The sequence below is a fragment of the Hyperoodon ampullatus genome (genome assembly GCF_949752795.1).
Source record: "Hyperoodon ampullatus genome assembly, chromosome: 3".
NCBI lineage: Eukaryota > Metazoa > Chordata > Mammalia > Artiodactyla > Ziphiidae > Hyperoodon > Hyperoodon ampullatus.
The window spans coordinates 134,749,489-134,771,280 of NC_136916.1; the positions used below are offsets into that span (position 1 = coordinate 134,749,489).

General features: G+C 36.9%; 1 protein-coding gene and 1 pseudogene across 11 annotated transcripts in view; one reads left to right on the forward strand and one right to left on the reverse strand.

Moving 5' to 3' along the window:
- KTN1 (kinectin 1) overlaps positions 1-21,792 on the forward strand; it is a 120,714-nt gene that overhangs the window by 29,547 nt on the left and 69,375 nt on the right. For 8 of the 10 annotated variants that reach the window (XM_079699009.1, XM_079699012.1, XM_079699013.1 and 5 more), the window contains exons 2-5: positions 12,006-12,558; positions 15,951-16,088; positions 17,474-17,641; positions 19,065-19,195. In XM_079699009.1, coding sequence (XP_079555135.1) covers positions 12,036-12,558; positions 15,951-16,088; positions 17,474-17,641; positions 19,065-19,195 — 960 coding nt within the window. In that variant the 5' untranslated portion in view covers positions 12,006-12,035. Of the gene's footprint in view, positions 1-12,005; positions 12,559-15,950; positions 16,089-17,473; positions 17,642-19,064; positions 19,196-21,792 lie in introns of those variants that run through there. The other 2 variants (XM_079699015.1, XM_079699010.1) reach the window with 2 other exon arrangements.
- LOC307050574 (actin-related protein 2/3 complex subunit 1A-like) lies at positions 74-1,143 on the reverse strand (annotated as a pseudogene). Its single transcript has one exon. The product of its transcript is annotated as an actin-related protein 2/3 complex subunit 1A-like (transcript).

A 21,792-nucleotide genomic window follows, 5' to 3' on the forward strand; every position in this document is an offset into this window, starting at 1 on the left:
TCCCCATCATGCAAATGGCAGAGCTTCCCAGTGTAGCCTGTCCTCATGCTGGATTTGGGAGGCTTGCTCAGCTTCACATTATCCCAAGGCCCTGGATAGAAGACTCTAAGGTCTTGAAATCCCAAATGGTCATGGCTCTGTCGATGCCAGTAGTGCAAAATTTGCGACAATCTTGCTGGTCCACCTCATGAATAGACACTTGAGTGATGCTGCTCTGGTGCAGCATCCCCAGGGCCGTGTTGTGGTTCTCAGTTGTGGCCCGCGTGTCCATGTTGCGGAAGCACTCCATGGCCGACATGTTGTGCTGGATGCTCTGTTTCGGGATGTCTAGCTTGGAGACAAAAGTCAAGCAGCCGTGGTCATTGTAGTCAAAGAGCATGGGGCAGCAGTCATGGCCAGCAGCCACGACTGTGTTCTCCGAGATGAAGGACACACTCAGGAGAGGCAGGAACTCTGTCTTCACAGTTGAGACCTGCACACTTTTTGAGGCATCGGCAACGGACACGGTGCTGTTGTGGCTGACCCAGGCCAGGTGGCTCCTGCTGGCGGAGAAGCTGACCCCATGCACCCGGCCGCCAGTGCCACTGCCACCAAACGCTGACATCAGCTGACCAAAAGGCATCTTGCTGCCCCAGGGTGTACTGGCTGGTTTCTCATCCACTTCTTTAATGTAGGCAGAAAACACTCTGCATTTGAAATCACAGGATCCTGCTGCAAGCAAGACATAGTTGGGATGCCAATCCAAGCTGAGGACTGTGGAGCGAGTGGGTTTTTTAATGTGCTTGCTTATCCACCAGTCATTTTCGGACTCCCAAGTAACAAACAGAAATGAGTCATGCTCCGCTGCCCACAGCAAATTTGTTCTGTAGCGGGGACCACTTGACAGAAGTGGTTGCATCGTTAATTCTCAGGATCACCAGGGTCGGCTTCCAGATACCATCTTTCTGACTCCAGATGTAGGCATTGCGGTCAGCCCCACAAGTGACCATGAAGTCACTCTTGGGAGTGCAGTCGGCACCTGTGATATGTCCATTGTGCTCCTTGAGTTCATGAATTTTCACCCACTGGCTTCCATCTTATAGATATGGACTTCGTCGTTATTGGGGCTAAGGGCAATCTGGGTACGATACCTGTTCCAGGCATGACAGGTAATTGGCTCTAGTAAAAATTGATGCAGGGATATTATTCTTAGTGTTTTCAAAGGACAGAAAGCTGGGGGTCAGGGCCATCCGGACGGGCTCGGAGCATGGAGTTTGTGGACTCTGGTCAGTCGATGCGAACAGGCTCCGGCCAGGTTCATCTTTTTCTCACATTGCAGGTGATGTTTGTAAGTTAAGCCTACCAGACCTTTGTCTTTTTTGAGTTAGTCACTTATTTTTTCCCATACAGTCTTTACAATGTTTTCTAGTCAGATTTTCTAGTTTTTTCCTTTATGGCTCTGGGTTTTACATGAGACATAGAAAAAGCCTTTTACAAAACAAAATTATTTTAGATTGAAAGAAATACATTTGTTTTCTAGTTTTTTCATGGTTTAACTTTTTAACCTTTAAAACTTTGATCCATATATAATTGAGGTAGGGGCTGAATTTCCCCCTGAAATGGCTGTCATTTGTGCTGATACTATTTATTAAATAATCCATAGATTTACTTACTGATATGAAATAGCTCTGTGATTATATACTAAATTTTTCACATGTATTTGGGGCTTTTTATGTTGCATTTATTTGACAGTTCTTGGGCAAGATGTAAAGATTCTTGTTTTATAGTGAAGCTTTTCCAGTAGCTCCCTTAGAGTTTTTTTGGATATTATTTGACGTTTTTGGCTTGTCATTTACATTTCATGTTTAGTTTGTGAAATGATCTTAAGTATTATGTGTTTTTTAGGAATAGGCAAGAATAAATGTAACATTTTATTATTTTAGTACTTTAATTGTTGAGTGACCTACGGTGATGTACTTAAGAGTTATTTTATCAGTCTATTACGATCAACTTTTAATACCCTAGCAAAACTTTCCTAAAGGATGATAGGGTTTGAAGTAGGTTTTGTTTGTTGATAAATTTAACTGGTACCATACATTACTCGGACTGCCTTGTTGTAGTGGGATTGGACATAGATGAGTAGGTTAGGGCACTTAGAGGGCCTCAAGGAGAAGTTACAGGAGGAAAAGATTTTGGATCACAACTAGGAAGAATATTCTAATGTCTTTGTAAAAGGAGCTTATGGGAGGTGCTGATTCCTCATAAGCATAGGCTCACTGACCATTCAGCTGGGTCCAGTCTTTTAATTAGATGGCCGTTTCCAACTCGGAGGCCTTGTGAAAAAGTAAAGGTAGGTCAAGACTAGATTTTAGGGGAAGGCAGTCTTGTATATATGGTATAGCTGTTTTACAATTACGTCATTGGTGTGAACTTCATGTTTTAATGTTAATTTTTGAACGGTGTTAATTTTTGAACAATTTTGATGATTTATCTTCATAATCTTTGTAACTTTTACATATTGTTTTGAAATACTGATTATTTAAATGTATTATTAAATTTTTGGTATTAAAGCTTTTAATTTGTCTAAGTTATCATAAGTTAGCTTTCTTTACAGAATAAACTTTTAACCAGGTTATCTCCTGTGGATATGTTTTTATTTATTTATTCATTTAATTCAATTTTTTAAAATTTACTTATTGATTTGTTTATTTTTGGCTGCATTGGGTCTTTGTTGCTGCGTGCAGGCTTTTCTCTAGTTGTGGCGAGTGGGGGCTACTCTTTGTTGTGGTGCGCGGTGGCTTCTCGTTGCGGAGCACAAGCTCTGGGTGCGCGGGCTTCAGTAGTTGTGCTCACGGGCTCTGGAGTGCAGGCTCAGTAGTTGTGGCGCACGAGCTTAGTTGCTCCATGACATGTGGAATCTTCCCGGACCAGGGCTCGAGCCCGTGTCCCCTGCATTGGCAGGTGGATTCTTTTTTTTTTTTTTTTTTTTTTTTTGGCCGTACGCGGGCCTCTCACTGTTGTGGCCTCTCCCGTTGTGGAGCACAGGCTCCGGACGCACAGGCTCAGCGGCCATGGCTCACGGGCCCAGCCGCTCCGCGGCATGTGGGATCTTCCCGGACCGGGGCACGAACCCGTGTCCCCTGCATCGGCAGGCGGACTCTCAACCACTGCGCCACCAGGGAAGCCCGGCAGGTGGATTCTTAACCACTGCTCCACCAGGGAAGTCCTGTGGATATGTTTTTAAATGAGCAGTGTCTTTTCCTGGGAGAATGGACTAGTTGGGGCTTGATGGGTAAGCAGAAGTCTGAAAGATATTGGTATAACTCTCAGCAGCTACCAGCTACACAGATACTTTTCATTTTCTTGGAGAAGCTGTTCAAACTGATTTATCTAGTCTTGTATTAAAGGAAAAAAAGTAAGTTTGGTTAAAAAAAACGAAATAGAAGTTTCATGTGTTGTAATACGATAACTAATGGAGAAATGAAATTTCATTATTCATCTCTGGTATTAGTTGGATTTGTTTCAGACTGGGGTAGCAGTTCTCTAGAATGGGTATTGCTGAAATAACTTAAAGGGTATGTTAATACTGTGTGAGTCATAGAAACAAGTACATGTTGCAGTTTACAAGGAGAAATTGCACCTCAGCTTTAAGATTTCAGTGTAATCTGTAAAGTTAATTTTTAAAAAGCTGTTGTAAATGGAGCTCCCATGTCAGGCAACTCAGTGTTTGATTTGCTAGATTATCTTATCTTTTGGTTGCTTTGAATGTTTTTCCTCTTATTTTAAAAGATAATTTTATAATTGTATTGTGGGCTCTGGGGACATTATACTTTTGGTGTAGAGAATGGAAATTTAGGTAAGTTTTTATATTTTGATGGCCATTTCAGTAAATGATTAATAATTTGTTTTTCTCATTGGTGTCTTTTTCTTATTTATTTGTAGAATCAAGTTTTTAAAAACTTACTGTAGACTTAATACACATGTAAACTTTTAAACATATACAGCTGTACAATATAAGGTGAATCTACTTATTTTTTTGTGTTTTCTTCCAAGTATTTTATACATTTTCTTAAGTTTAAAATTTTAATCTGTCTGGATATCTTTATTTGATCTGAACGATCAGATAAATTGATTCTTAAATTTTTAAAAATCAATTTGAATCTATTTTAGGTTTTGAGTTCCATTATTTTCTGTTCTTTTATCTTTTATCACACTGCAGCACATTGCTACTTTCCTATAATTGTTACACAATTATCCTCTGTCTCATAGAATGCTATGAATTTGTGCATAGAGAATAAGTGCTCTAGGATTTTAGGAGGAAGAGAAATATCTGTAGGCAAGGTGCTTGAGCTGGAAGAGTAGACCTCATTGAGGCTCAGGTTTGGTTTTTATGCTCTGTTTTATTGATACTATGTACTTCCTCAGGTGGATCATAAATTCATTTAAAGTCAGTGAATCTATTTGTGCAACACTGCTAAGCACCCTGTATTCTCCAAAGTTTTAAATTTAAGTGGAGAATCAAAATGAACAAAATTTATAAGTAAAAAATAACAATGTAATAATTATAATGTGTTTTATAGGACCACCAGCGCCACCCTTTCCACCCTTACTCTGAACTAAACTTTGTTTCCCATTTCATTAAGAAAATAGTAACGTTAGGAGGATAATTTTTACAAACTTCTATACTGTATCTACCTCCTTGCCTATGTTTCCATCTAAGGCTAGTCTCTTCAGAATTTGTACACCAAATTCTTTTCCTCTTGCCATTTGAGAGCATTGTCCCTCACCCCTCACTCTCTTGCATCATCAGTCTTTCCGCTTCTACCGGATCATCTTTATCAGCATATTAACATGCTGTTATTTCTCCTGCCTTTAAAAACTTTAAAAACCAAAGCCCCAACCTCATATTCCCCTCCAGCTTCCATTGCATTTCTTTTATTACTTCACTGGAAGTCTTCTCCAAAGAGTTGTTCACACCTGCTGGAGTTCTCACTTTTGACTTCATTTCAGTCAGGTTTTGATCACCACCACTCTACTGCTTTGGTCATAGTCACCACTAATGTCTCTGTTGCTAAAATCCAATAGTCAATTTCTATCAATAGTTTTTACTGTACTTATTTACTAACACCATTTGACAAAGTTGATTAATCTCTCTTTCTTAATATACTTTATTCATTTAGCAATCAGGGTGACATTCTCCTAATTTTCTTTCTACTTCTCCTTTGCTGTTTCCTTTGCAAGTTCCTCTTCATCTTCCTGTTGTTGAATTGTCCAGGGGCTCTGTCTTGAGACCTGGGCTCTGTTTATACCCATTTCCTTGGTGATTTTATCCAAGCTTATGGCTTTAAATATAATTTATATGCTGGGTACAACTAAATTTATATTTTTAGCATGTATTCCTCACCTGCCTAAGCACTCTTTGTTTAGCTGTCTGCTGGATATCTCCACCTGTCTAAAACCTAACTCCTGGTCTTTAACCCCAACCATGTCCTTTCCACACTTCCCCCATCTCAGTAAAGGGCAACTCTTATTTTTGGCTTAGTCTGAAAGCTTTGGAGTTGACTTTGTCTTTGCTTGTTCTCTCACACCCTGTTTTCCAGTCCTCAGCAAATCATCTTTTCTCTACCCTCATAGTGTACTCAGAATTTGACTACTTTTTACTACCCCTCTTGCTACCAGCTTGCTCTGATCATCTGTTGCCTAGATTACTTCAGTTGTCTCTTAAGTTTTCCCTGCTGTCACCTTCTCCCTATACCCTTTTTCTACTCAAAACCCTCTGATGGTTTCCCATATTACTCAGTACAAGCCACAGCCCTTCCATTTGCCTGTAAGAAACTACATGATTTGTTCACTGCCCCCTGCCCCCTTCAAATGATCTCTTTAACCTCATCTTCTACTACTTTTCCTCTTGTTCATTATACTTAACCACATTGTCTTTATTGTTCTTGCTCAAATGTGTCAGGTTGTGTTCTGTCTCATATACTGTATATTAATTGCTGGACTGTCTTCCTTTTAGTAGAATGTTAACCCTATAAGGGCAGGCATTGTGGCCTTTTGTACTGTTGTTTATTCAGAATGCCCTGGAAAACAAGGTTGACGTATACTAATTGGTGCTAAATAACTATACAAAGTGAATTAATAGACTGTTGTGGAAGATGGTAGTTGAAAAGATATTTTCATAGGTGTGATTTGGGCTGTGTTTTGAAGGATAAGTGAAGATTTGATACAAAGGACAAGGCAAAGGTTTTTAGATTTGATACTAGGGAGGAGGGGAAATTGGACTTTTTAGAGAGTTGTTCCTTTTGGTTCCCCAATTTAGAACCTGTAGTGCCTTCTTAGTGCTGATTTTGTCTACTCAATTGACTGCTGATATTCTGTAGCTGGTTGTAGTTTATATTCCTCAAAATCATATCTAAAACTCCCAGACAAAAACCTATTCCTGTATTCTTGAACTTGACATGTGATTTCATAATTTACAGATTTCGTCCAAGCTAGAAACATAGGAGTTGTCTTAGACTCCTTCCTCACTTTCACCATGCTCTTTTTTTTGGGGGGGGGGTGTCGCACCAAGTGGCATGTGGGACCATCTTGGTTCCCCGACCAGGGATTGAACCTGCGCCCCCTGCATTGGAAGCACAGAGTCTTAACCACTGGACTGTTAGGGAAGTCCTTCACCATGCTCTAATAGTTGCCTTGTCCTCTATCTGCATCGACTTAATTCATTGTCATCAGATCTATTTTGCCTATTGAAATAGTCATTTTAATTGATGTCCTTGCACCTGTGTTAACCTATCCATTGGATTTTAAATTTTGATTATAATTTTTATTTGTAGAAGTCCTAACTGATTCATATCTACCAAGTTACTTTTGATAGTTTCTGTTCTTTGCTCATTTTTCCAGTTACCTCTTCTTTATGTGTGTATGTTATAATCTATATCTATTAATTCCAGTATCTTGAATCTTTAGGGATGTGGTTCCTTAGTTTATTTTTGTTGCCTCTTGCTCATGGTGGCTTCTGTCATTTTGTGTTGTGGGCTCTTATCTGGATGACAGTCTTCTTTGGAAATCCTGAGGTTCCTGGCTTGAGGGAGCAATATACCAAAGAAGATGTGCATTCACTTCTGCCTCATGCACTATGGGCACCACCAACTTGGAACCACTTAAATTTTTTGTCTTGGCATTTCCAAGATCATGTTAAGTAGTTTGGACTTTAGAGACCCCTGGAGCCAAGGCAGAATTGGGACCAAAAGTCAAGACTTTTGACTTTATTTTAGTGCTTTATTATATTGCTGTTTATCAGTCTTAAAATTTATTTTTTTTCGGGATATATCTGGAATATGACATGCATACTTTATTTGAAGGTTAGTGACACCATAATGTTTAATCACATTTTACCAAGAAGGGTTCAGAAAATACTGTAGATAACTTCTGTTGTGTAATGGAAATCTGAGTAAGTGATACTTGTCCATGAATATACTTTTTATCAGTGTATGGTACTTCCATAAATAAAGTTTTCCTTAAAAAGATTAACTTGAACATTAAAAAAACAACATAAGATATTATTATGGATTTAAAGGAAGAGAAACATGGCATGTTTAGAATGCAGACTACTTAGATTCAGCATGATCAGGTTACAGATAGACTTTTTAACTTACGAACTCTATTTTTACAAAGAACCTGTGATAAGAGCTTTCAGCTTAGGTTTCACAGCTACTTCTAGTAATAATATAACTATGTTGTACATTGAATAAAGCTCTTGTAGGCTACTCTTGGTGCCTGTATATCTTTTAAAGGTGTATTCATTTAGTTGTTCAGACATTACAGATTTATACAGGAACTTTTAAGAAATTAAGTGTTTCTGGGTTGAAAACTACGTTTCCCTCAAATCTTTGCTTGCTCTTTACAAATATGCTTGCTTGTATGTTGTTCGGTATACATCAGGGGAAAAAAATTGACTTTCAGTTTGTTCAGACTTCAGTCTTGAATTTTTGTTATATTTTTCTTACTGGTTCTGTGGAGTCACTCCAGTTGACATACTTTTATCAATTGAAGCACAGATAATTTATAAAATTAGATTTTTGTTGTCATTTGTTTTAAATGTTCTTTTAGTTTAAAGAAAATGATGTCAGAGGCAAGAGTAACTAAAATACTGTGGTAGTAAGGAAAGAGATTTCAAAATTCTTACATTTACTTGAAATTCAATAGTATACCTATCAAACTGCTTACATTTTTCCTTGTAATATATAAGTAACGGTTCTTTTTAAATTTGTGTTTATTTAAACTTTTAAAAGTGTAATATTGTGCATTCAGCACGGTTACTTAAATTTGTTTTAATGTAGAAAAAATTTAAAAAGTTGAACAATGAACTATATATTAAAAATATTTGTAATTTTACTCTAAAAATGTAATGATTCTCATTTTTTTTGTAGTCTCAGACTGTATTTAATTGTGCTCAACATAAATAATTTTCAGCTTGTTTGTTAGGTAATGTATTTTACAGCATTACACTGTGTTATTTCAGATGGTGTGATGTTTAAATGTATGATGTTTCTGTAGATGTCCCATACTTAATTTCATTGCCTTATCATTATAAACAGTGGGCCCATCATTATGTATATAGCTTTATCTTTTTAAATTAAGTAGTTCTCTTGAACTTGTAAAAATAAAATCAAGGAGCAATTATATTATTTGAAATTTTAGTGTTCACATTATTTGTTATATTAATATGAAGAGATTGTCGAGCCTTCTGAGAAGTTTACAAAATTTAACTCAGTGGTGCAGCTCAATTTTTGTATGAACAAACCTAAGTTACAGGAAGGCAAGTAAATAGAATCTTAAAACTATTTGATTAGCATTCATAATACATACTTAGATGAAACACAGAATATATATATATATATATCCATTCTGTTATCTATTTTTGGGTTTTGGGGGGGTAGGGAAGGGCAGGGATGAAAACTTTTATTTCTTATTCTAGAGCAGGTTTTTTTAACCTGGGATCCATGCATATCTTTCAGGGAGTCCGAAACGTTGTGAAATTACATGTACACCTTAGTATGTACACTTTTTTGTTTGTTTTGAGAAAGAGGAACAATATCTTTCATAAGTTTCTAGAAAGATTTATGTCCAAAGGCCACTGGTTGGGCTTGGTTTCTTATGAAACCCATGGATAGCTCACTCCTGGTTCACCTGACAGAGAAATCTGTACCACCATTAGCTGTTAATTACATTAAAATTGGGTTCTATTAAGGTTTAAGGTGTGATTAGGTTAAAAGGTCCTTAATATTACAAAGGGAATGTGATAATATGGAAGAAATTAACATTGGTGACTTTCGCTATCATCTCAAAATCTGAGCCTCTGCTTGTCTCCATGTTTTTCTAACTCAACAAACGTACGTTGAATTGCTACTGTGGACTTAGAAAATTTTGATGACCTGATTCCTGTCACCTTAAGCTAAGTTAATTGTCTCAACCTCTCCTTCTCTTTCCTGTTTCTTTTATTTTTCCGTTACGCCCCCACCCCCCAAATTAAAAAATCTCTTCCTGTCTTTGCTCTTTTCCCTGTATTCCCCTGGATTTCATTCCCAGTTTCCTTTTGCCACCTTTTTTCCCCTCTTTATATTACTCTTATGCCCATGGGTATAATGTAAAACTATGGTATATTGATTGATACTGTAGTACTTACTCATTTTGCCATTTTTTAAAATAAGCAAGGAATTAAAACTTTTATGAGTTTCTCTTAAACTAACAAAATTTAAAATATTAAGGCAAGCGAGACTGCACCCATGATTATGGCACAACTCTTTAATTTACATATTCATCTTAATAACCTATTATACATGAGATGTTTTGATCATACAAGTAAAACTGTGATTTTGACTATTCAGTATTTAATTGAATTTAAGAAAGTCTCAGTATCTACAGTTTTAACAGCAGTGTTTTACTGAGTTGATATTTGCTAATTTAACCCATTCTGATGTTGTATATTCTATCTCAGTTTTTTGTATTATATGTAATATTGCTATGAACATCTTTATATATGCTTTTCTTTGTAAATTTCTTGGGATAAAGAATCAGGAATATTGGATTAAAGCAATGCAAACACTTTCTTGACTTTAAATTTGCCTTGGTGTTTTGGTTGGGCTCTTCCTAGTTGCAGAAAGAGAGCTCACATGACTGGGAATTGAATTGTGTGAAGGGAATCTCCTGAAAAATCCCAAAATGGAAATCATGATTCTTCCCAGGCTCATGTGGTACCTGGAAAAGGGAACTAGAAAAGTCATCAGAACATTTGAGGAATATGTGTTTCAGAGTTCTTGTGGTCTCATGGCTTCTTTTCTCCCTGAACGTTTGCTTCTTGCTCTGCTTCATCATAGATTTTGCTCTCCTAAGACCTAAGTTGCATGCGGCTGCAGTTTGCTGTTCATCAAAGCCCTTCTGACTTTGACTTGACCTTTTTTCAGCATCTGTGGTTGCTGCTAAGTGCCTTAGCCTCTTTTCTTTCCTCAAAGCAAAAATCCATAGAGTTCTAACTCATTGTTTTGTCCTTTTTCTCCCCCAACTCCCCAGCCAAGTTGGACAGGCTTTGTAGCCTGTAGATGGTCATGTTAAAACAAACAGAAAACCAAAAATAAAACATCTTTTAGGGCTTCCCTGGTGGCGCAGTGGTTGAGAGTCCGCCTGCCGATGCAGGGGACACGGGTTCGTGCCCCGGTCCGGGAGGATCCCACATGCCGTGGAGCGGCTGGGCCCGTGAGCCATGGCCGCTGGGCCTGCACCTCCAGAGCCTGTGCTCTGCAACGGGAGAGGCCACAACAGTGAGAGGCCCACGTACCACAAAAACAACAACAACAACAACAAAAAAAAACATCTTTCAAAAAGCATTTCTGGGTGACCACTAACAGGCACAGTAAAATATGTTTAATAAATTAAAAATCTTGGATAGTTCATGAATTATCAGCGAAGAACAATTCTGTATAAAGTTCCTTTTAGTATTTTGTTAGCACATGATTCCTTTTCCCCTTCATCTTGTTAAAACCTTCTCTGAGTAAGTCCAGGGTTGAGTTAATACCATTAAAAATTTTGCTTCTTAATTAAACATTATTAAGAGAGGATGGTGTTTGCCCTTGTTTTTGCAGTATAACTTTTTGTGTGTGTGTGTGTGCGGTACGCGGGCCCCTCACTGTTGTGGCCTCTCCCGTTGCGAAGCACAGGCTCCGGACGTGCAGGCCCTGCGGCCATGGCTCACGGGCCCAGCCGCTCCGTGGCATGTGGGATCTTCCCAGACCGGGGCACGAACCCGTGTCCCCTGCATCGGCAGGCGGACTCTCAACCACTGCACCAGGGAAGCCCTGCAGTGTAACTTTTTTTACAGTAAGAGGTACCTTGAAAAAAATTGAGAAAAGTATCTTATTTGTAATTTATTTTAGTGCCAAATGACATATCCTAGCATTTTGATTTTTTACTGTATTATATTTCCATATCCTTGTTGTATCCCACCATGTCATAAGGCTGTTAGTTAACTGGAATAAAGGTGCTCACAGTTTGTGAATGGACTTAAATCTTTAAGTGAAGGAATGAACCACCTTTGTTTTCTTTGCAGTTAAGAGTGTGGTACTTTTAATGGATATCTAGTGTGTTGGTAATAGTTAATGCCTCTCTATTTCCATGTATAGTAGTATTCATGAACATTGTACAGTAAGAGGAAAACTAAATATTAATAGTGTCAAAAGTGGTTATTTTGGGGGAAAAAGTAATGAATGGCTAAGTTTTTTTTCCTTCCGTTAGAACCTTTTCACATGATTTAAAAATGGAAGGCTGTGTTACACTCCTAGTTACCACACATTTTTTTAAATAGTATATTCAAATTGTAGTTGGCAAAGTAATCAAGTATGTGATTTATAAAACCTGTTCAGATTTGTAGATCAGGTTAAATATGAAATACCACTTGAAAGAACAGAGGTTTTTTGTGTTTAATAAGACTGACTCAGGTTTTTGTTTTTGTTTTTTCCTTCTTTCACATTTAGGTTTTATAGGATCACATTAACAAAAGCACCATGGAGTTTTATGAGTCAACATATTTTATTGTTCTTATTCCTTCAGTAGTTATTACAGTAATTTTCCTCTTCTTCTGGCTTTTCATGAAAGAAACATTATATGATGAAGTTCTTGCAAAACAGAAAAGAGAACAAAAGCTTATTCCTACTAAAACAGATAAAAAGAAGGCAGAAAAGAAAAAGAATAAAAAGAAAGAACTCCAAAATGGGAACCTCCATGAATCTGATTCTGAGAGTGTACCCCGGGACTTTAAATTATCTGATGCCTTGGCTGTGGAAGATGAACAAGTTGTACCTGTTCCATTGAATGTGGTTGAAAGTTCAAGTAGTGTTAGAGAAAGAAAGAAGAAGGAAAAGAAGCACAAGCCTGTACTAGAAGAACAGGTCACCAAAGAAAGTGATATATCAAAGATTCCATGCAAAACAGTGGAACCTGTCCCAGTTACTAAACAGCCCACCCCCCCCTTGGAAGCAGCTGCCTCAAAGAAGAAAGCAGGGCAGAAGAAGTCTAAAAATGGAAGCGGTATTGTAATCTATTCAACTTTATTGCATGGTTATATTTGTTTTAATAACTTTAGAGTTTGAAGTTCAGATACTTTGTTAAGTGTGCACACAAATGTTAAATACTGAATCTGAAATCGAGATCATTATCCTTTTCACTGTGTGTTTTCTTTCATTAATTGCTGATAGAATTAGTACTGAGCATAAAACAGTGTTCAAAACTAAATTTCACATTACAAATGTGGAAAAGGCCTTTAATGGAAATATATAAAATCTGTTTATATATATAAAATATAAATATATAAAATATAATATATATTATAGAAATATATAAAACTACTGAGGACCTGTAAATATCAGTAGTTAGAGATGTTTACATTTATTTCAACCAGTACTTTCTAATCAGTGTGATAGCAATTAAAGATGAAAAGAAAAATCAGATATCATTTTCACCTTTGATTGATTAATTTTGCAAACATTTATCATACATCTGTTTTGTGCTAGGCATTATATTAGGTACTAGGACTGCAGAGATGAAGTGTGCGTTTTCAGGGTAGCCTCATGCTAGTTGTAGATACAAACAGAAATAAGTTATTATAATATAAAAAGTTTAGTATAATGAGCTAGGTATGTCTAAACCAGTGTTGGAGTTCTAAGGTGGGCCACTTAGAGCATGTAATGCCTAAAGTTAATCTTAAAGGTTGAATAAGTACTAGCTGGTTTTTCTTGGTGGATAGGGTGTTCCAAGGAGAGAGCTTAATAGGTACAACAGAAAGGACGTGAGAAATGGTGTGCTGATGGTTGAAATTGCACACAGTTTGCTCTGTATAAAAGGACTTGTGTTCACTATTAAGTTGTTTTCGTATCTTAACTTGTGAAGTATTAAGTTAGTTATACTGGATTTTAAATATTTGCTTGCCAGCTCTGATCAAGCATGGTACTAGAGAAATAAGAGTAAAGGGGACAGGGCCTCCCTGGTGGCGCAGTGGTTGAGAGTCCGCCTGCCGATGCAGGGGATACGGGTTCGTGCCCCGGTCTGGGAGGATCCCATATGCCGCGGAGCGGCTGGGCCCGTGAGCCATGGCTGCTGAGCCTGTGCATCCGGAGCCTGTGCTCCGCAACGGGAGAGGCCACAACAGTGAGAGGCCCGCGTACCACAAAAAAAAAAAAAAAAAAAAAAAAAAAAAGTAAAGGGGACAGAAGGACATGTAAGTCAATAATGAAATGTGACTTATATAAGGAAAATACAAAGTATAGAAATAGTACGGAGCCAAAACACCTAGTGCTTATGGGCACCATGGGTCAAAAGCTTTACAGAGGAGGCAGTGCCTGAGCTGGGTCTTCCAGAATGAATCACTTCATCGAGCAAATAGTGGGATCTCATTCCCCACTGGCAGAAGATCATGCATAAAGGCATTAAAGATGCAAGAGTACAGTGTATTGTTGAACCATGAAATGGGAAGTAGGGAGTGGTAGGAAACAAAGCTGAAAAGCTAATGGAGTGGGTAGATCATGATGATTTTTGTATACAGTGCTAAGGAGCTGGGATGTAATTTGGCCATTGTTGAAGATTTTCAAGCAGGCTTAGTTTACATGGTCTGATTTACATTTTAGAAAGGTATTTTTGGCAGAACTAGGGAAGACAAGTTTCATAGGGCAGTGTTTAATATAGGCACACTTGTTAAGAGGGTATTATTTTCCAGAGTTAAGTTGAAGGACTGAACTGTGGTAGTGACAGAAGAAATAGTAAGGAGGTTAGAGAGGTCTGCAAAGCAAAAATGACATGACTAACGTTATGCATAGGATATGGCAGATAGAGGAGAAAGCAGGATCAAAGATAATTTCTAAGTTCTAAGTTAGGTCAGGGTAGGCAAACTGCAACCTGTGAGCCAAATCTGGCCTGCTTCTCATTTTTTTATGGCCCATGAGCCAAGAATGGTTTTTATATTTCAAATGGATTAAAAAAACTAAAGGAGTAATACTGTGTTAAATATGGAAATTATATGAAATTCAAACCTCTGTGTCCATAAATCAAGTTTTTTTGAATGCAGCCACACTCATGTGTTAACCTGTGTCTGTGGCTGGCTTTCACACTGCAACAGCAGGTGAATAGTTGTGACAGAGTCTAAATGGCCCACAAAACCAGAGTATTTACTGTTTAGCCCTTTGTAGAAAACATTACCCAAGCTCTGATTGGTAAATGTTGATAGCTTTAAGAGGGAATAATGGGGAGAGAGTGGATGTGTGCCGAGAGGAGAATGCTTTCAGTTTGTGTTTCTGGTGCCTATAGGGGCTGTTTACATAGGGAGAATGCAGTAGGAAATGTAAGTACAGAGGCATAAGGCTAGACTACAGATTCAGAAGCCTTAAGCATGATGGTAGTAGTTGATGTCGTGGGTGTAGAGAAGATCATTCAAGGAAAGTGTTTAAAATGAGGACACAATCCTGAAGAATACCAGCATATAAGGTATTCAGTAGGAACAGCTTACAAAGGAGACTGCAAAGGAATATTCCAAGTGTAAGAAAAGAATTATCATGGGAGCTGAATTTTAAAATTTATTTTATTGTGGCAAAATATATGTAACATAAAATTTACCATTTTAAAGTATAAGTTCTGTGGCATTAAGTACATTCACATTCTTGCACAGTCATCACCACCAGCCATCTCAAGAACTTTTCATCTTTCCCAACTAAAATTCTGTACCCGTTAAGCACTAATTCCCCATTCTTCCCTCTCTCTAGTTCTTGGCAAGCACCATCCTACTTTCCGTGTCTATGAATTTGACTACTCTAGGTATTTCATATAAGTGAAATCATACAGTATTTGTCCTTTTGTGACTGGCTTATTTCACTTAGCATAACGGAGAGGAGAGTAATTTAAAGAGGTAGAGAACAACAGTATGAAATGCTAAGTAGAATTCAAATAAGGATTAAAGGATATTATTGATAGAATATGGCATTTGGGACACTAGGGACCTGATAAAATCTTTCATGGATATAGTGGAAGAGAGAAAAATCAGGTTGTAATTAGTTGAGAAATGATTGGTAGGAAAGGAAGTACAGAGTGTTCTTTGGTCAATATAAAAAGGAAATGGGTGTGGGAGGCTAGGAATTACAGTGGTGGGAAGGGTTTTATTTTTTAAGATGATAAGGGATTTGACCATGCCTATAAAGCTGAGTAGGGCTAGGAGTGGCTGAGAAATGGGATATAAAAGAAGGAGCGAGTACTAGAAGTCCTGATGAAGTTAAAGAGCATATGTGGCACAGTAAGAAAGCTAGAATAAGTGAGAGAATTGTATATCAGAGTTTAAAATTTTGGTGGTAAAGCATTTTAGGAAGTATTCATTAATAATTGAATCTTTTCTGGTATGTTCATTGTTTGCTATGATGATTTTTCATTTATTTTTAATAAAGACGATCAGGATAAAAAGGTGGAACCTCTTATGGCACCGTCAAAAAAGCAAGAATCATTACCCCTGCATCAAGAGACTAAACAAGAAGGTGGATCAGGAAAGAAGAAGGTTTCATCAAAGAAGCAAAAGACTGAAAATGGTGAAATGTGTAGATACGTATTTTATAAATACTAATTCTAGAGAAGTCCAGTACGACAAGGAACCTAGAGACCTCACATGCTCTTTAATTTCCAGCTTAATGTGTACCATAACAGCTTTAAAACTAATAGAAGCCCATGGTGCTTTGACAGATGGTTAGGGTATAAGTTTGTGGTGAAGACTTTATATGAAATTTATAAAAGGACAGAAGCATTTATAAACATTTTCATTCATAGCTGAGTTTTGAAAATAATGTTAATAGCATACAAACTCTATAGAAGAAAAGTATTCCTGAAATATTTGTACTTTTTAATATCACATAAAGATTATGCTTGAGAACATTAGTTAAATTTATCATTACCCTACATTCCTAATTATTTATTAAACATAATTTGCATGTGTGTATGAGAAGCATCCAGTTAAAAGTGATGGAGCAATTTTTATCTGTTCCGAATTGTCCACAGAAGACTTAGCTATGAAATTTACATAGATTAAACAGTGATTTTTATAATATTGGGCTGTGATATCAACTAGTGCTAGAAAATAGTAAAATTGGAAAGGGAAAAGATGAAATTCTGTTATTTGCATTAAAATCATGATATATCAAGCAATCAGGTATAGAAAAATATTATCACAAAATATTTGTTAATATTGAATATTTATTATAGATTTTAAATGAAAGAACTGTATGTGCCCCAGAGTTTTTTTTTTTAAGGTAGGGATATAGAGAGACTTCCATATGGGTGTGGAAGTTTGTGTCTCTAACCAACAGATATTAGACTTCAATATTCAAACTTTTCCCATTAAAATTAGGAACAAAATAAGAAGCCTTCCTTCCTCCACTTTTAATGTGGTTCTGGAAGTCTTAACTAGTGTAGTAAGATGTACCATATAAATTAGAGGCATAACTATTAGAAATGAGAAGATATCTGCAAGGAACAGTGACTAATTTTGTATCTAGCAAGGAAAAAAACTCAGTTAAGAATTACCAGTTGGAATAAGAGGTCAGTAAAGTACCAACATACATTAAAAATTAATAGTTTTCCTTGAGCACTAATTAAATGTGAATGGATTCTTAGTTAAATCAGGAGAAACATGAGAACTAACTAAAATGTATAGGGATGTATAAGAAGAAATTTTCAGATACTATTAGAGGAGATGTGTGATACACTTTAGGTAACCTAAATGATATGCTATAAAATAATATTGAACTGCTATTTCTTAATTAGAAGAGTGTTTTGAGTTGTTTCAAGCCAAATTGAGCTGGTATTAGAGATTTGAAAATAACTGCATTTATCATTAAACTTAATTGTGCTTACATGTTATTTAATTACTCTGTTATAAAAAATGCTGAGTAATTATGATTTTGTTGAACTTAAATTGCAGTCTTGGTAGATGAACCCCTTATTCATGCAACAACTTATATTCCTTTGATGGATAATGCTGATTCAAATCCTGTGGTGGATAAGAGAGAGGTTATTGATCTGATTAAACCTGACCAAGTAGGAATTCAGAAAACAGGGGCTAAAAAACTGAAGATTGAAGCTGATAAAGGTAATATACAGAATGTGACAATCTTTTGTATTGAAAAAAACACATTTTTGAGTTCTGATGGAGTGAGTGTGTTTTCTCATAGAAGCAATGAATTGCAAAATACTAATAGAATCTTTGTAGTAAAAGATTTATTGGTAGTTTTCTAATCCACCTTCTTAGTTTTGTAGAGCTGGACATTGGGCTTTGACTTGCCTAAGATTTCATAGCTGTTTTGCTGTCTGGTAATCTGTTCCCTTCTATTATTCTCTCTGAGAGTTTTCTATGCTAATTCACAACGGCCTTATTATTACTATTATTATTATTATTGTTGTTGTTGTTGTTGTTATTATTTTGGCCGAGTCACATGGCTTGCGGGATCTTAGTTCCCCAACCAGGGATTGAACCGGGGCCCACGGCAGTGAAAGTGCTGGGTCCTAGCCACTGGACCACCAGGGAACTCCATATTATTTTTTTAATAGGTTTTTTTTTTTTAACAGCAGTTTTAGGTTCATAGCAAAATTGAGTGGAAAGTACAGAGTTTCCATATACCCCTTGTTCTCATACATGCACACAACTGCCTTTTTAAACTTATAATGTAGCTGAAGTATTAAAAGCTCTGGGCACCTTTGGGTCTAATGGGTGGCATTTGCTTTTAATGAGAGGCAGCTGTTGCCTAATATAAGAACCCTAGGGGAATCGAAGTGGGTGAGTCAGGAGATGTTTGGCTCATGGATTTTTAAAATGTCCGGATTGCTTGTATATACTTGATGTTTGTAAAATCAGACTTCCTTTTTGTAATTGTCTTCGAGCTTATTTTCTCATCTGTAAAATTTGGCTCATAAGTCGTGAGTATTACGGTTAAATGAGAATATTTGTGAACATACTTAGTATAGATACTAGCATATATTAGACATTTGCTTTTTTTTTTTTTTTTAAAGTAAGGGTATACTGGCACTTTAATATTCTGCAGTTTGGATACAAACCACTATATACATAGAATGGATAAACAACAAGGTCCTACTGTATAGCCCAGGGACCTATATTCAATATCCTGTGATAAACCATAATGGAAAAGAATCTAAGAAAGAATGTGTATATATATATATATATATATATATATATATATATATGTATAACTGAATCACTTTGCTGTACAGCAGAAATTAACACAACATTGTAAATCAACTATATTTCCAATTAAGAAAACATAAAAAATATTCTGCAGGTTGAGCAAATTTTTAGTTAATGTAATTATTAATGTAATTATTATATTAAAATAGATAAACACTTTTTCTCCGTAGACTAGAGCATTAATTGTTGTTTGACCTGAAATGTAAATCTGTTTTCTCTTGGTTACTGACTTTCTGGGTCAAGAATTCTTGGTGCTTTACCTTTGCTGAAGTTGTTACTTATATCTTTTAAATGTTAACTTTTTTTTTTAAAGAGAATGCTGAAGTAAAATTTAAAGATTTTCTTCTGTCCTTGAAGACTATGATGTTTTCTGAAGATGAGGCCCTTTGTGTTGTAGACCTGCTAAAGGAAAAGTCTGGTGTGATACAGGATGCTTTAAAGAAGGTAAGCATATTTTAGATTATGAGCCTATTTGAGGGCAGTGATTAGTTCACCAAGCAAGACTTCTGCTAGAACAATAAATTATAACCTACTCCCATCCTTCATACCCCAAAAGCACTTAGTGACATTTAAAAGTTCTGGAATGCCTTCAGAAGTTATTTCATATATCCATACTAATCAGTATACTTATTTAGTTCAGTCAGGTGTCCGAGTCATCTGAGGTTTTGACAAAAACGAATTGCTTGTAATAAGATGATTTATATAACTTTAAAGTCATTTGGCACTTGGCTAAGTTGTACCTTGCTTTCCTGTGAATGTAAGTACTGAAGGCAAGGTTGGGTGATTTCTGGGTAACATATGGAATGTTTTTGTGACTGAAGATAGCACCATTCAGAGCACCTGGGCATCTTTTTCGTGTGTGTGTGTGTGTGTGTGTGTGTGTGTGTGTGTGTATAGAATACTACTGTAATAAAGTAAATGCTTTGAATGATAGAATCATCGCCATGACTGACTAAAATTTGAAAAAAAACAAAGCCATGAAGCTAACATTTAATTTCTCATTATATTACACTCACTATATTATCAGGTGTACTAACTATCTCATATTGGGAAATGTGACAAGTTTTTAAGTGTTACTTTGTGTGAGATAAGATGACATGGTAGCCGGTGTTCAATATTAGATTGTGGACGTGACCATTCTTATTTTAAACACACATACACACACACTCCTAACACACTTTTCTGCCTTAAAACCTTTAGTGGCTTCCATTTATTCTTTTTTCTTTTCCATCTTTATTGGAGTATAATTGCTTTATGATGTGTTAGTTTCTGCTGTACAACAAAGTGAATCAGCTATATGTATACATATATCCCCATATCCCCTCCCTCTTGAACCTCCCTCCCACCCTCCCTATCCCACCCCTCTAGGTGATCACAAAGCACCGAGCTGATCTCCCCGTGCGATGCAGCTGCTTCCCACTAGCAATCTATTTTACATTTGGTAGTGTATATATGTCCATGCTACTCTCTCACTTCATCCTGGCTTACCCTTCCCCCTCCCCACGTCCTCAAGTCCATTCTCTACATCTACATCTTTATTCCTGTCCTGCCTCTAGGTTCATCAGAACCTTTTTTTTTTTTTTTAGATTCCATATATATGTGTTAGCATACAGTATTTGTTTTTCTCTTTCTAACTTATTTCACTCTGTATGACAGACTCTAGGTTCATCCATCTCTACAAATAACTCAGTTTCATTTCTTTTTATGGCTGAGTAATATTCCATTGTATGTATGTGCCACATCTTTATCCATTCATCTGTTGATGGACACTTAGGTTGCTTCCATGTCCTGGCTATTGCGAATAGTGCTGAAGTGAACATTGTGATACATGACTCTTTTTTTTTTATTTATTTTTTTATTAGTTTCTGCTTTATAACAAAGTGAATCAGTCATACATATACATCTGTTCCCACATCCCTTCCCTCATGCATCTCCCTCCCTCCCACCCTCCCCATCCCACCCCTCCAGGCGGTCACAAAGCACTGAGCTCATCTCCCTGTGCTCTGCGGCTGCTTCCCACTATCTATCTACCTTACGTTTGGTAGTGTATATATGTCCATGCCTCTCTTTTGCTTTGTCACAGTTTACCCTTCCCCTTCCCCATATCCTCAAGTCCATTCTCAAGTAGGTCTGTGTCTTTATTCTCGTTTTACCCCAGGTTCTTCATGACATTTTTTTTTTAATTCCATATATATGTGTTAGCATACGGTATTTGTCTTTCTCTTTCTGACTTACTTCACTCTGTATGACAGACTCTAGGTCTATCCACCTCATTACAAATAGCTCAGTTTCGTTTCTTTTTATGGCTGAGTAATATTCCATTGTATATATGTGCCACATCTTCTTTATCCATTCATCCGATGATGGACACTTAGGTTGTTTCCAGCTCCGGGCTATTGTGAATAGAGCTGCAATGAACATTTTGGTACATGTCTCTTTTTGAATTATGGTTTTCTCAGGGTATATGCCTAGTAGTGGGATTGCTGGATCATATGGTAGTTCTATTTTTAGTTTTTTAAGGAACCTCCATACTGTTCTCCATAGTGGCTGTACCAATTCACATTCCCACCAGCAGTGCAAGAGGGTTCCCTTTTCTCCACACCCTCTCCAGCATTTACTGTTTGTAGGTTTTTTGATGATGGCCATTCTGACTGGTATGAGGTGATACCTCATGGTAGTTTTGATTTGCATTTCTCTAATGATTAGTGATGTTGAGCATCTTTTCATGTATTTGTTGGCAATCTATATGTCTTCTTTGGAGAAATGTCTATTTAGGTACTCGGTCCATTTTTGGATTGGGGTGTTTGTTTTTTTGCTATTGAGCTGCATGAGCTGCTTATAAATTTTGGAGATTAATCCTTTGTCAGTTGCTTCATTTGCAAATATTTTCTCCCATTCTGAGGGTGGTCTTTTCATCTTGGTTATGGTTTCCTTTGCTGTGCAAAAGCTTTGAAGTTTCATTAGGTCCCATTTGTTTATTTCCATTGCTCTAGGAGGTGGGTCAAAAAGGATCTTGCTGTGGTTTATGTCATAGAGTGTTC